The sequence below is a fragment of the Sinocyclocheilus anshuiensis genome, unplaced genomic scaffold (assembly GCF_001515605.1).
Source record: "Sinocyclocheilus anshuiensis isolate Anshui unplaced genomic scaffold, SAMN03320099.WGS_v1.1 scaffold516, whole genome shotgun sequence".
Taxonomy (NCBI): Eukaryota; Metazoa; Chordata; class Actinopteri; order Cypriniformes; family Cyprinidae; genus Sinocyclocheilus; species Sinocyclocheilus anshuiensis.
The window spans coordinates 169,724-184,160 of record NW_015554079.1 but is presented as its reverse complement, the minus strand read 5'-3'; the positions used below and the strand labels follow the sequence as shown (position 1 = coordinate 184,160).

The 14,437-nt window shown below is 38.6% G+C and overlaps 1 protein-coding gene across 1 annotated transcript in view; it reads right to left on the bottom strand.

Annotated features, from left to right (window-relative positions):
- The window catches only part of LOC107669024 (protein bicaudal D homolog 2-like), a 42,491-nt gene that overhangs the window by 10,274 nt on the left and 17,780 nt on the right, over positions 1–14,437 (bottom strand). Inside the window, exons 5-7 of the mRNA XM_016461115.1 lie at positions 13,345–13,602; positions 10,911–11,666; positions 9,119–9,270 (exon numbers count right to left, since the gene is read on the bottom strand). Coding sequence (XP_016316601.1) covers positions 9,119–9,270; positions 10,911–11,666; positions 13,345–13,602 — 1,166 coding nt within the window. The remainder of the gene's footprint in view (positions 1–9,118; positions 9,271–10,910; positions 11,667–13,344; positions 13,603–14,437) is intronic.

The window sequence follows — 14,437 nt, the reverse complement described above, 5'->3', positions numbered from 1 at the left end:
TGCATTCATGACCTCAAGGTTAGATTATTGTAATGCTTTATTGGGTGGTTGCTCTGCACGCTTAATAAACAAACTGGCCCCCCCGACTGAGCCTGGTTTCTCTCAAGGTTTTTTTTTTTCATTTCTGTCACCGATGGAGTTTTGGTTCTTTGCCACTGTCGCCTTTGGCTTGCTTAGTTAGGGATGCTTGACTGATTGCACAGACACTATTGGAAGAGGGCTGAACTGGATGATGACATCATAGTGTCATTTTTCCAGTTAAAGTCAATTCATAGATGATTCATTGTTATCCACTTGCATTATTGACAAACTATTTTCCTGTTTGACACTGTAAAGCTGCTTTGACACAATCTGTATTGTATAAAGTACTGTTGTCAAAAGACCCGGTACTTCGGTACCAAGTCGGTACTAAAAAAATGAAAACGTTACGGTTCCAGGTTTTTTTAAGTACCGGTGGTACCGAGTACCTGGTCAACCCGGTTCTTGATGCGCTATCCGAAAGGTGCGCAGATGTGCTCTCTTCATAAAAGCACTGAGTATGTGGTGGCCCGCCACAATATCAAAACTGACCGCCACAAATAGATATTCCAAAAGGCGTTGACTTCGTTGAATAAACATGACCACTGCACATGTCAAAGTCGAAACCCGGTGCGGGTGTTTTTACATCACTGTATTTCTGAAGGAAACCGACTGTCTTCAGAAAATTATGGATGTCATTTTCATTTCATCTTGCCTGTAATGCCTGAACAGCGTTTGTGAGCGCAGCGCTTATTTGATTACAGTCGTTAACGGGGAACCTCAGTTTCTCCTGCTCTACAAGCGCCTCCTGCTGGCAGAGAATGAATTTGCGGCTAACGCTAATATAATGAGCATTAGAATGAAGTTTCTTTATTAACTATTTAATGCTCCTATAACTTTTATTAGGGTAAAAAAACAGGAGGACATGATCATATTTACTATTTTTACACACCAGAGGCTTTTAATTGAATTGTGAATCTAAAATATGCGTGTTAGAGAATGTATAAATGGTTAACATTGTTTGTGTCATATCAGTCAGAAAAGCAGTTCTGGGCTTTTTTTATTTTTTATTAAGCTAACTTAGTTGTTATTCTTGGCTGAATAACTCTAGAAGGTTTTAAAAGCCCTTTAAAATTAAATATGTACACAGTTTGGATTAAATGAAAGTATAGTCAAATTTTTTAATTCGCATGTTTTTGTGTTTTGCTTTGGTACTGAAACTGGTACTGAGAACCGTGGATTTTCACTGGTATTGGTACCGAATACTGAAATTTTGGTACCGTGACAACACTAGTATAAAGTGCTATATAAATAAAGGTGACTTGTAATTTCACTGAGGATTTTCACAATATTAGACTCAAAGATCAGAAAAGGCCCATACATACACCCGCCTATAGACCCTCCCCTCAAAGAATCTTCGACTTGTGATCCAGTTTAACAAAATGCATTTTAATACCAGGTGTCAACAAGACCTATAAAAGGGCACTGGCTTTTGAAATTTTGATGAAACTGTCTATAGAAAAAGCCAACACCGCAAGATCTTTCTTAACACTCTAGTACAAAGACAAATATATTATAGATAACGCACCTGGTCAAATTGAGCTTTTTATACATGAGGTTTATAAAGCAGATGGTTCTGACACTGAAGTTTAACTGGATGTTTGACTGATGTACACACGGTTGTGACTACTATTCAAAAATCATCGACCACAAGCACTGTACAGATTTGACCAGACTTTCTATTTATGTTTTTTTATACTGAATGCCATCCGATCTTTAAAGAAAATCTGTGATTGCACAAAAGTGACAGTTTAAATTTTTTTTTTTTTTTTTTTTAAATACACAGTTTGTTTTGCTTCAGAAGACATAGATTCATCAACTAGGGTTGTATGGATCACCGTCATATTCACTGTTTGTGGTTTTTGAAGTGTGAAATTTGAGGGTCCCGTAAACTTGCATTATATGGACTTACAGAGATGGACTATTTTTCTAAAAACCTCTGTTTGTCTTCCACAGAAGAAAGAAAGTCAGATACATCTGCGATGGCATGAATAAATGACAAGAATTGTCATTTTTGGGTGTACTATCCTTTTAATTCAATTGGCCATTTAAAATAGAGGGAACATTCCATGTGACTCCACCTACTTCTTAATGTTAATAAAGGGTTGAATGGTCAGGATATTAAACCATTCACACATGATGGAACAGACAGAACGATTATGGAGCCACATCTTCCCTAAACTGCACTTACGTCTCTACACCTTAAAGCTCAGTGCGTGTCAGCACATGCTAAACACCACCCAATACACCACAATCACTACAAAGCACACAACTACCACCCTACAGTCATCATAAAGCATAAAACCTGTGATTTTCTCAAGGGTGTGCTTCATCAGTCCTTCTCAGAAGAGCAGCTGTGAGAATCTGAAAGGTCAGATGCAGAATAGTACTTTCTGGATAGTTCCGGCTCTAAAATCCAATTAAACTGAATTATAATGTGAATGATCTAGTTTTGTCAAGTCAAGTGTATGATTAATAAACTATGTTACTTGGTGGAAGGATAGTGTTTTTGTGATTAATTAATAGCAATAATTTTCATTACTGAAATCTGATGGATGTTATCAAACAGTTGCTGCAAATCAGAGTCTCTCATTTACTTAATGGTTACCCATCATTGGTAGATCATCTTGTTAGTGTAGCATTTCTCAGTTTCTCACAGGCATGAACATTGAACAAGCCTCAGTCTGGCAAACTACAGCGAGCCCACTAAAGTGTGTGCGTCTGAGACATAAAGACACAGCACCTCACAATAGAAATCAGTGCAGCTTCATTAAGAGATCGGCCCCTGGGAACAATCGCCTCTAAACGCGGGGTCAGGATTTTCCCGGGAAAAGAGGCCAGGGGTCACACGAGAACCCATCTGCGGCTGTATGAGTGTGCGTGAGAGCGAGGAGCCGCGGGATAAAGGAGGCGTGAGGCTGTTATTGTGAAATACATCTTGACACACATTCACCTCAGCCGCTTTTCAGCAATGCAGGAAAGAACACCTCGGAGAAGATAGAGAAACAAAACAAAGAGACAACGAGAGTGCGAAAGAGAAAAAATAGAAAAACCAAATCAACTATGAACCAAACAAAACAAAAAAGGTGAAAATGTTTTGAAATCACCCAGACAGACACACTCAATAAGTGCAGCAGCTCTCACAATCTCAATAGTCCCAAGATAGGCATCATGTTATGCAAAACACACACATATATTTGTTTTAACTTCTTGTGATTTTGGGCTGCAATATGACTGAATAGCTTGAGTTGTGATTTTAGAGATGTTTGAGACTGTGGGAAGAGAATTCAGCCCCCCGTCTGACAATCTGCCCTTATTAGCATATTAATACCCCACGGATCAGGCCAATACAAAACCTGGAGCCCCAGAGCAGCTGAGAGCCTGTGGAAGGGGCCGCAGAACACAGCTGCTGATGAGATATTCCCACTGAATAATGTGTGCTAAAACCAGGGTTAGTGAAAGAACAGTCTCATCGTTTTGTTCATTAACAGCATGTATGAATGTGAACTCTCGCTGAAGTCTTGGTGGGAACAGAAGAAAAAGAAACAATAATAATAACAAGAAAAGAAGCCTATTTTTAGGACCATTAAGATTTTTTGTACAGTGACAATTAAGCAAATTTTTACAGCAATTCTATATCACATCTATATCAAGTATATCACAAGGAAAAGTGATATACAGAACATATTAAATCTATATATAAATAGAGGGAGCGAGAGAAAGAGAGAGAGCTTGACAATGTTCCGTATATCACATTTGAGCAAGGCTCGAAATTGCGACCATTTTGGTCACATATGCTCCCATAATTTAATCCGTGTGACCTCAAAATATATTTGGGAGCATTTGTGCGAGTGCATATGATTGTTGTAGTGCGACCTGTTTTCATTTCTCTAAAAACATTCACAGTTATGTGCCTTCTGCGTGCTGATACGGTGCCCGGTCTGCCGTTCTATCAAAGGTTACATAACATCATCTTTACATTCTTAACTTTAATGCAGATTTTAGATTGGTTAATATTAGCTGTCAATCACTCAGTCACTGCTTTCCGCTGTCAGGTGACAGGGAGCTAATGCAAAGGGCTGAAGAAGACAGAAAATGAAAAGAACACTGACAGATTTCTTTTGTAAACCACCTAAAGTTACAAATAATGGTGCTGGTGATAGCGATCATGTGGTGAATGTTGATCCACCAGCCGAAAAGAAGGCGCACAGTCTTCGGAGAGAATGGTTGAAAGACTTTGAGTGGCTCCGCTATGAAAATGCACTGTGCTCTATGCACTGCATTCACTTTAAAGCCACTTTAAAGGTAACACTAACAGCATTCGCCACCAAATCTACACATTTTAAGCTCGTAGAGCTTGGTTAAACACGGAGAGAGTGCCAAACACAAGAAATGCAGGGACAAGTGTGTGGCAAAATGTTCAGGATCATCAGGTTCAATCGTTAAGGTCTTCAGGATGCTCACATAGGGGTCTGCGATAACATCGTAGTAGTTGTTTTAACCATGTGCGATTTGACATTATCGAGTATATTGCAAAAACCAAACAAAACCGCTACAGAGAGTGCACGCATACATGACGTGATGAAGTCTAGTAGGTTAGACTAGTGTGCATGTGCATTTAGGCCCTGTCCACCAGTGGCGGCTCGTCGGGGGAGGCACAGCTTCCCCAAAATGTTGAGGTGAAAATGGGAGGAAGACGATTTAATGTTAATAACATTCACAATTCATTTCAGTTCATGTCTCAGAATGTGTATTTTTTTGTTTGTAATTTCACAGCTGTAATACCATAACATGTTACTGAATTTGGAAAGCGCCGCTTTTCTATCGCGAATGTGCCGAATCTGCTGATGTAATTACAACCGCTAGGTGATAGAGGAGGGGAGGGGGAGGCCGGGGGAGAGCTGAGCTCTCGTGCCTCCGTTGGTAAAAAAAATTAGCCAATCAGCATCGAGTGTTCACTTTCAGCGCTGAGGAGTGTTGGGAAAAGAACCCTCGCATGGGAGGCTAGCCTCCCTTCTGATATCAACCAATCATCAAAGAGACGTAAATTACGTGATATTAGTTTGAACGTCTCCCACTGCGCTGATAATGTACCAAGTACTTATGATGAGTAGCGATATTGAATATTTGATCGCCAACAGATTTACCAAGCTGTCATTCAAACAGTATATATATATACAAATTTAAAATAAAGGGAGAACACGCCTAAGCTGGATATAGGTTACAGCAGTCGGTTTAATTAAATGGCACAACAGGCAGGTCTCTTTTAGCACAGACTTTTAAGAAGGGATGGATGTTTGCTTCAAGTGATAGGCCAGGTAAGTGAAATTATATTATCTTGCTGTAGGCTGTGCGTTTCGTTTTCTTTATGTTTTCTGACTAAAAGCAACCAAAAAGCCATTTTAAAGTGGTTAAGCAAATAATAATAATAATAATAATAATCGGCAGGGATCCCAGACCAATACAATTAAGTGTGCCTCCTCTATTTTAAAACCCACGAGCCGCCACTGCTGTCCACACGAACGCGGTTATTTTTTAAACCGCAGCTTTTTCTACGTGGTTTGGCCGTTTGTCCACACGCAAATGCAGCACCAGTTCACTGAAACCAAACATTTTTGAAAACGCCTGCCAGGGTGAAGATTTTCAAAAACTCTTCGTGTATCGTGTAGACAGCGAAACCGGAGTTTTTGGCTTGTGACGTCGGAGTCTGCGCTGTTATCTCTGCCTACTGGAGACTTTTTCAGGCTTCTGATTGGCCAACATGGCTTTACGGTTGAGATTATATCGCCACCTGTTGGTTTGGCATGCTCTTGACAGTGCTTCATAGCATGCGTTTGCGTTTTCATGTGGACAGAGATTTTTTTTAAAACGGAAGGAGGAAAAACTTTATAATTTAAAACTTTATAAAAAAATAGCCGTGTACGTGTGGACATGGCCTTAGAGTGTTTTTTTCACTGCATGATTCAGTCTATTAAAAAGCATCACAAAATTCAAGATATGGGGGCTTTAAATCATTTCATATAGTTAATATCACACGAAGAGTGCCGTTTTTTCCTCCAAAAATCAGCATGATTACAAATGTGATATTGATTTTATACAACAGTTCAATAAACAAGAAGTTAATATTAAGACTTGAGTTTTAGACACCATATTTCACTCATATTTCGACAACAGAAATAATTCCAAACAAAGCCACAGCACTGTTCTGCGTCTCTGAGCAACATGACGGTGTTTTGTTCCTGAATGAATCAACTGTTTAAATTTGTTCCTGAATGAATCAACCGTTTAAATGATTCGGTTCAGACGCAATGACTCACTTATTAACAGTGACTTGCTGCCACCTGCTGGCGGTTTTAATTTCACATATAAGGTACCTTTTCACCTTTTCATTAACCATCAGTATTCAATGTTTTATGTTTACAGTATTAAAACATTATATATACATGTGTAACTGCAGGTTAAATGCATTCATGTCCTGCATTAAGCAGTGTGTAAATGCATCTAAATGCCAATTCAGACGCAGCTTCTGTGTTTCCTCTGCATTGCAAAGATGAATTTTGTTGATACTGATTTCATTTGCTTGATAAAAGCCCAAATGTCTTATTATTCTAATTGACTGATTAAATGTAAGAATTTGACTCAAATGATGATGCACACTTTTAGAAAAAAATGGCTTAATTGTAAAAATGACCATAAAAGGTAAAAATCAATTTAAACTTATTGGAAAAGATTAATTTCTATCACTGCTGTGAACTGACCACCACACAGAATATGAAGAATATCAAAGTCAGCTGTCCACGGTATAGTCCTTAAGACTACCTGCACAATAACACAAGAACACACTCAGCAAAATATTGTCTAATTATCGTTATCGATTAAATCCTACAATATATCGAGATATAATTTTTTGTCAATATCGCACAGCCCTAGCTGCCAGCCGTTCCGCGCCAGAAAATATGGAGATATAATTTTTTGTCAATATCGCACACCCCCTAGCTGCCAGCCGTTCCGTGCAATTGGCAGAGCTGAATGTAAAATTTAACACCGCATACACCATCCTAACCCTCGCCAAATAGGAGCTCTCTCTCTGTGTGTTTAACCAAACTCAGGAATCTGTCAGTGTTTCTTTTCATTTTCTCTCTTCTTCAGCCCTTTGCATCTCCCGCGGTAGTTAGCTCCCTGTCACCTGACAGCGTGACTGGGTGATTGACAGCTAATACTAAAGTGCCCCTATTATTGGCGATGAAAGGTTCATATTTTGGTTTTGGGAGTCCCCAACAACAGGTTGACATGCATGCAAGGTCAAAAAATACTTTCGTTGTCTTATAATATGTATTTATTTTTACCTTACTTGCTCAACGACTCCCAAAAGATTCGCTCAATGATTCATTTTTCCAAACCCCTCCTTTGAATGATGCTAATCTGCGGTGATTTGTCCGATTGGTCTCATTTTCATGTCATCATGCCTGTAACGCCTGATAAAGCAGCGTTTGTGAGCGCAGTGCTGCTTTGTGTACAGCGTTACCGGGGAAACCGCTATTTATACCGCTCCAAAAGCGGCACCTAGTGGCAAAGAATGAATTTGCATTTTCATTTAGACCAATGCGAAAAGACCAACAAGTGGACGGGTAATATGCTAATGTTTCATGTTGACGTCAACATGAAACGGCTTGGGATTCGTTTTAAAAATGACTCGTTTCAATAATTCAGTCGACTCTTTCTTTTGAGAGACAATAACTTTATACACGGTGAACTTTCAGATTTAAAACTTTGCAGGATGTTTTCATTCACTTAGAGCTGTGTTACACACTGCATCAAAGGTAATTTTCAAAAATCCATAATAGGGGCACATTAACCAACCTAAAATCTGCATTAAAGTTAAGAATGTAAAGATGAAATATATTAATATATAATTAGTAGTTGTGGTGCTCATAAATTTTTGGTGGGTGCTCCTAAATTTTTGCTGGTGCTCCAAACTTTTTAAAGTTGGGAGCACCAGTGCTACCAAGTAAAAAAAAAATAATTTCGAGCCCTGTTTGAGGGAGGATGAGAGAAACAATTTCACACATGTATGCCGTTCCTCCCTGAAACACGTTAAGCACAGAGAAGTCATTGATGGTGTTCACGTGTCAGGAGAGTCTGATTGGGCACCATATGCTGTCACAGCTTACAGTCTGTCTGGAAAGACTTAACTGTAGATTTACTCTGACCCATACCTGCAGCTGAGACTGGATTTACTGGTCCCAATCACTAGGAGTCTGTTCTCACAAGACAAACCTTTTTATCTTAATCTGGTCAAAAACTACCAACTTAGACAGGAAGGGTCCCTATGACCTACATGGAAAACAGACAGCCACAGTTTGCTTTTCGCACATTTACTTGCTACAAACCATCTCAACAGTGCAGGTCTTTGCATTGACTTATTTGTGGACTTTAAAATGGACTCAAGCCGCTTTATAGTTTCTCAGTCCACATTACATAAAAACTCATGTTTTTTGGAAGCTAAACAATCTGAATAATAACAATTATATCTAAAGTAGTAAGACATGTCTATGATCTACAAACTGTTAAAAGTCTGGATACTACAGGCAAACACTGGTATTCACAAGGGCAAATACAAAGTAAAAATAAAAGCTGTAGGGCCTAGATTTGTGTGAATTAAAGACCAAGATTTTAGTTTTTCTTTTCTTCGGTGTATAATCTGTTCTGCACTAATACTCTCTGAATGTAAGAAAGGAGAGATGATGTTAATGTCAATTTATATCTGCGCCGCAACTCAGTGCTTTACTGTTGAAGACAAAATATGAAATGTTATTGGTAACTGCACTACAATGAAAACATGATTGTTATTAGTTTCTGTCCTTATATTTTTCATTTTATAGGCAACAGACAAAAATCAGGTCCAGGTGCTCCATCTATCAAACTGTGCTCTAAACTTCTGTATGAGAACAGAGAAGGAAATACAGGAGAGTGTCATAAGACCAAATAAACTGTTGCTAATGTGTGTTTTCATAGATCTGTAGGAGTGTGCATCTCATACCGTGTGGCAAACATGGCCCTGAGCGAGGAGAAAGTGGCTGCGTCCTCTTTTAGGGCTTTGAGCTCGTTGCGAAGCTTCATCATGGTTTCAGTCACCATGGCCTTTTCGTTCTCATATTTGCTCTTCAGGTTGGCCAGCGCCACCTCAGCGGTCTGGAAAACAACAACAACAAACACACAGGCAATTGGCAGCTTGTTAATGTAAATAATAGAAGTTGCCAGTGTTGGGGGTAACGCATTATAAGTAATACTAGTTACGTAATCAGATTACTTTTTAATTAACTAGTAAAGTAACATTACGTTTAAATTTACAACAAAACATCTGAGTTAATTTTCAAATAAGTAACGCGTACTTCACTGACAGTTGAGAGAAATCGGGAGTGATATTTAGGCAGAGGCACTTCCGGAGGTTTAATAACTTCACTTTTGCTGTGAAAGGGCCTTTACAGTTGCCAAAAATATAACTTTTGTTTTTTGTTTTTTTTATTAAAAAACAGCAAGTAATGCTGGAAGTAATGCAAAATTAATGTAATGCATTACTTTCCATAAAAAAATAACTAAGTAAAGTAATATTGTGATTAGGGGTGGAACGATAAATCAATTTGTGGATCGATTCTGCAATTTACCGAATGCACTGCGATTCACCTCTGCTGTTAAAAACTAAGCTCAGAATCAATTTAAGAGAGAATTGTGATGCATTCGGAAAAACGCAGAATTGATCCATGAATCGATTTATTGTTCCACCCCTAATTGTAATGCATTATTTTTAAAAGTAACTTTCCCCAACACTGACAGTCGCATTTAGCAGATTAGAGCTGGACGATAATATATAGTTTACATTTTGTGACAATACAAGCAATCAAGCAGTTGAGAAATCAGTCCCTCCAGGATTTCGCGGTTTTTTTTTCTGTAATTTTTGCGATCAAAATGACTGATTTTGCTGTGGTAATTTCCAAAAATTTGCACGATACATATTTTGATAACACACTCACCATATTGTATCATGTTAAATGAGAGGAGAAACAATAATGTACAGTATGTGGAAAATAATGTGTTTTTTTGAACCTTACACTGCATAAACATTTCATTACACCAAATACATAACATAATGTTCTTTTTAGCAACATCATATGACCTCTTTAATACTCGACAAGACAGACGATTTGGTGAGCGTTTTGCAAGGCAAAAAGCGCTCAAAAGTAACACAAATCCGCTTTTAATAACTCTTTATATTACTGTCAACTATGTGATGTTTTTATATTTTTTATTCATACATGTTTATTAATCACTCTAATGTGTTAATAACTTTAAATAGTACTGTCCACTGAAAGTTGTACCTCATATAAAAACAAAATCTCTGTCGATTTGACACTTGTGATATCACCCATCCATATGCTAAAACAATAATCACAGACATGTTTAGACAAATTTGCTTCCGCTGAGATAGCAACAGTAGAATTTTTTTGGAATCGCAAAAAACTGGAGGGACTGAGGAATGTTATATAATACATAAACAAAACAGCAGAAGGTTGTCCTTAAATGTTAGAAACAACAGGAACGATTTGCTGTGTTTGACAGCTGTTTATCTTTTAGTTCCTTAAAAAAAACACATTTGACTCAGGTAGTCTAAAGTCAGACAGCTTCTTCAAAGAGTCAAACACACAACATGACTCTGGAGTCCCTGGTGTCATTTTAAATCAATACAAAGTCAGTCATGATGAAGAAACACTAGTTAAGACCCACTGCTGTAATGCACCAGTGTATCAGTGTAGCGATGAGAGGGAAACGCTGACCTGTTTGTTGGCCTTCAGGACAGTCCTCAGCGTGGCTATCTGCTCCCTCTTGGTGCTGAGGAGTGATTTGAGTTTGAGGATCTCCTCCACGCTGGCCTCCTGGTCTCGGTCTGCCCCGAGACCCAGCTCCAGGGAAGCCATGCGCTGGCGCGAGAGCTCGGTGGTGCGGTCCACCGCTAGCTGCAGGTGTCTGATCTGGTCACGGATGATAGCCACCAGGTTATAGATGTTCATGGGCTCTTTGCGGGGATCAGGCACCGGGGACGGGACGGAGGAGACCGGAGACGAAGCTCCGTCGCTGGGGAAGAGGCCGCGGGTCAGCAGGATGGGAGAGCGGCGTCCGCGACCATCAGGGCTGCCCCAGCCTGTGGTCTGTGTGCCATTAACGCCAGCCTTACCTTCGCGGTAGTAGTCGAGCATGATGCGGTTCGGCGTTTCGTTGTTGCACATGCATACGTGATGGTAGAGGTTGGCTAGCTCCTCGCTGAAGGTGGCAAGCTCGTCTTGTGCGATGTTAAGGCTGCCCTGGGATTCGCCTGCCACTTCGCTGGCTTGACGGAGCTCTTTCTCCAGCCGCGCCAGCTGCTCACGGTCGGCTCTGCTGCTGCACTCCAGAGAAGTGAATTGTGTGCTTAATGATGCAACCTGGCTCTCCAGCTGCACCCGCTCCCCCTTATACTGAGATTGACAGGCTGAATGTTCTGCCTTTAACGTTTTGAGCTCCTCCTTCAGTTGACTTGCCTCAGACACAGCAACCTGTGGCATCAAACAAATCAGCACATGACCCCTAGTGAAAAATACACTAAAATGTATTTGAAATACATTTATTTTGTGCTAAGTATACTACAAATACATTTACATATTTATGTACTTAATAAAAATACCCTGCATTACTTAAAGTCTGCTAAATGGGATTAACTAATTTCGTACTTAATGCACATTAATTGTGCTGAAGTCCAACTAAAGATATACTGAAGTATATTTTATTGTGCTAAAGTGGAACTACTGCAGGTATACTTTAGGTACACTTTAAATATCTTGCATTTAAAGACCTTTATTATTCAAAGATCACACAATCCTCATCAATAGTGACATTAAAACACATTTTAAGCTTAATATTAAGAAATGTTCACTTTTGCAAGTAGCACTCTAAAATGAAGTTTAATTATAATTTTTATATCAGTAAGTCCCAAGCAATATGTCAATAACTGTGTTAATAGATTTGAACTACACATAGTATAGGGACGTCACTGTTGAACTGTGAACTAGTGAAATGCTTCACTGTCTAAAAAAGGAGGAACCTTTTAAGGCAGCATCCTAAATTAAAATGGAAGCTAAAAAAACTAAAATGACAGATTTGAAATGCATTTCTACATGGCCATATTTCCACATACTAATAGCACTGCTGACGTAAAATTCACAGGAGAATAAATTTGCACTCGCAAATGATTCCAAGTTTGATGTTAAGATTTTTAACAGTAAACATCAACAAAACCAATATTCACTGGTCTGAAGGAATACAACTCATGGAAACAGATACGCAAGCCACCGTTTTTTCCAAAAAGAAAGAAAGAAAGAAATTTTCATGGTGGAATTTAATCACTGAAGATCAGCACTGGCAAATACAGTGAGATTAAGTCCATTAAGTGTTTATATTAGTGCTGTCAAACGATTAATCGCATCCAAAATAAGAGTTTTTGTTTACATAATATATGTATGTGTACTGTGTATATTTACTATTTATATATAAATACACACACATGCATGTACATATTTAAGAAAAATATGTTATATTTGTATATTAAATATATTTATGTATTATATAAATTATATGAATATAAATATAAACAAATATTTTCAAAATATATGCTGTATGTGTGTATTTAAATATGCATAATAAATATACACAATAAACACACATATTATGTAAACAAAAACTTTTATTTTGGATGCGATTAATCGTTTGACAGCACTAATTTGTATTATTTAATGGATTACTATTAATTAAAGTTCAGTGTTTGCATTTCCCTGGACATTTGACTTATTTTGAGAAATACAGAATTTATGTTTTGTGATTTGAGTTAAGAGCTGCAGAAATCTGTTTGTCTGGTGTCTTATACAAATGTCAATAATGCAGAACAGAAACAAAAGAATATTGATAGAGATAAACTGTGCACTTTATAAGGCAAATTTAGGCTAACAACTCTCCAATCAAAGTTCAAAGTGCTCTTTTCTTTCAGCCTTGTGCTCAAAATAAGAACAAAATACATAGCAAACTAAATAGTCTATTTTTAATGATATTGTTTTGGTGTTGAATGAAAATATATTTATCGACTGGTTCACCATTTTAGATTAAGATTTTTTTTCATTATGTCTTGTGCCGCAGATAAAAAATGCCACAAAAAAATCTACGAAAAAACTTATATTTCTATACCTTGTACTTGCACTCCAGGATCTCGGGGCCGTTGATGTCCACCTCATAGTATTCACTGTCCTCGTGGCTGTCGCGATCCTTCTCGTTGTCCAGAGCGGACTGGCGCTCTTTGCTGGCCTGGAGTTTGCGGATGGCGTTGAGGTTCTCGGTGAGACGGTTGACCTTCTCGTGCTGCTCAGATAGCGCTCCGTGAGTCTGCTCCAGCTGCTTCTGAGACTCCTGCAGGGTCGACAGCAGCGTCACCTTCTCCCGTTCCACCTGAATAACAGAAACACACACGCGACGTGAATCGCTTTCATTAGCACCACACAATCTGTTTGATCCCACATTAATGCTGTCCATTCTGATTTCATATAGGTCGCATTGTTGCAGCGTTGACTGGCAGGGTCAAATGTATATGCTAAAGTACTTTGATTTATTTACTTTGATAAATATTTTTACAGTGTAATTTTCCTTTGGTTGGCAACCTGTTTCAAGCTGACCTTTGACAAGAAATGCTGTGTTGTTCATTAACAACAGCATATCACTGGTTACATGTGTGTCTGGTTCACTTCAAACATGCATCATGAGTTAAAAACTGCCACAGGTCCATCATTTTGTGTAGTTTGTGAAGATCTTCCTTCACCAACCTCTGGTGTTGCTGTTTGAACATGGTATCATTTAGCACCATAGAGTAGGCTATATATCAAACTAATATGGTGTCACGGTAGGCCTAGGCGATAAAACGGTATCGATATTTATCGACGGTACACCTTCTTCGATAATGATATAAAAAATGTTCGTACATTATAGTGCATGATATAGGCACGTGCTATGAGTGACGCAGACAGCACACACGAAGACGAACACATGCTGAAATGAGTGCTGTGCCTGCGATGAGGAGATTGTGAATAAAGAATGAATATTAGTCGAATTTAAAATAAACATTTGCATTTGAATGTTAGGTGTGCATCAGGGAGCGTCACCAGTGGCGCACGAGATGCGGTGATGATGATGTAAGTGACGTTGTTGTAATATAATGTTTTGTTAGTCAAGCCCACGAGACGCACCACTGCTGCATTATGCATTCAAAATATTAGAGAAATATAGAAGC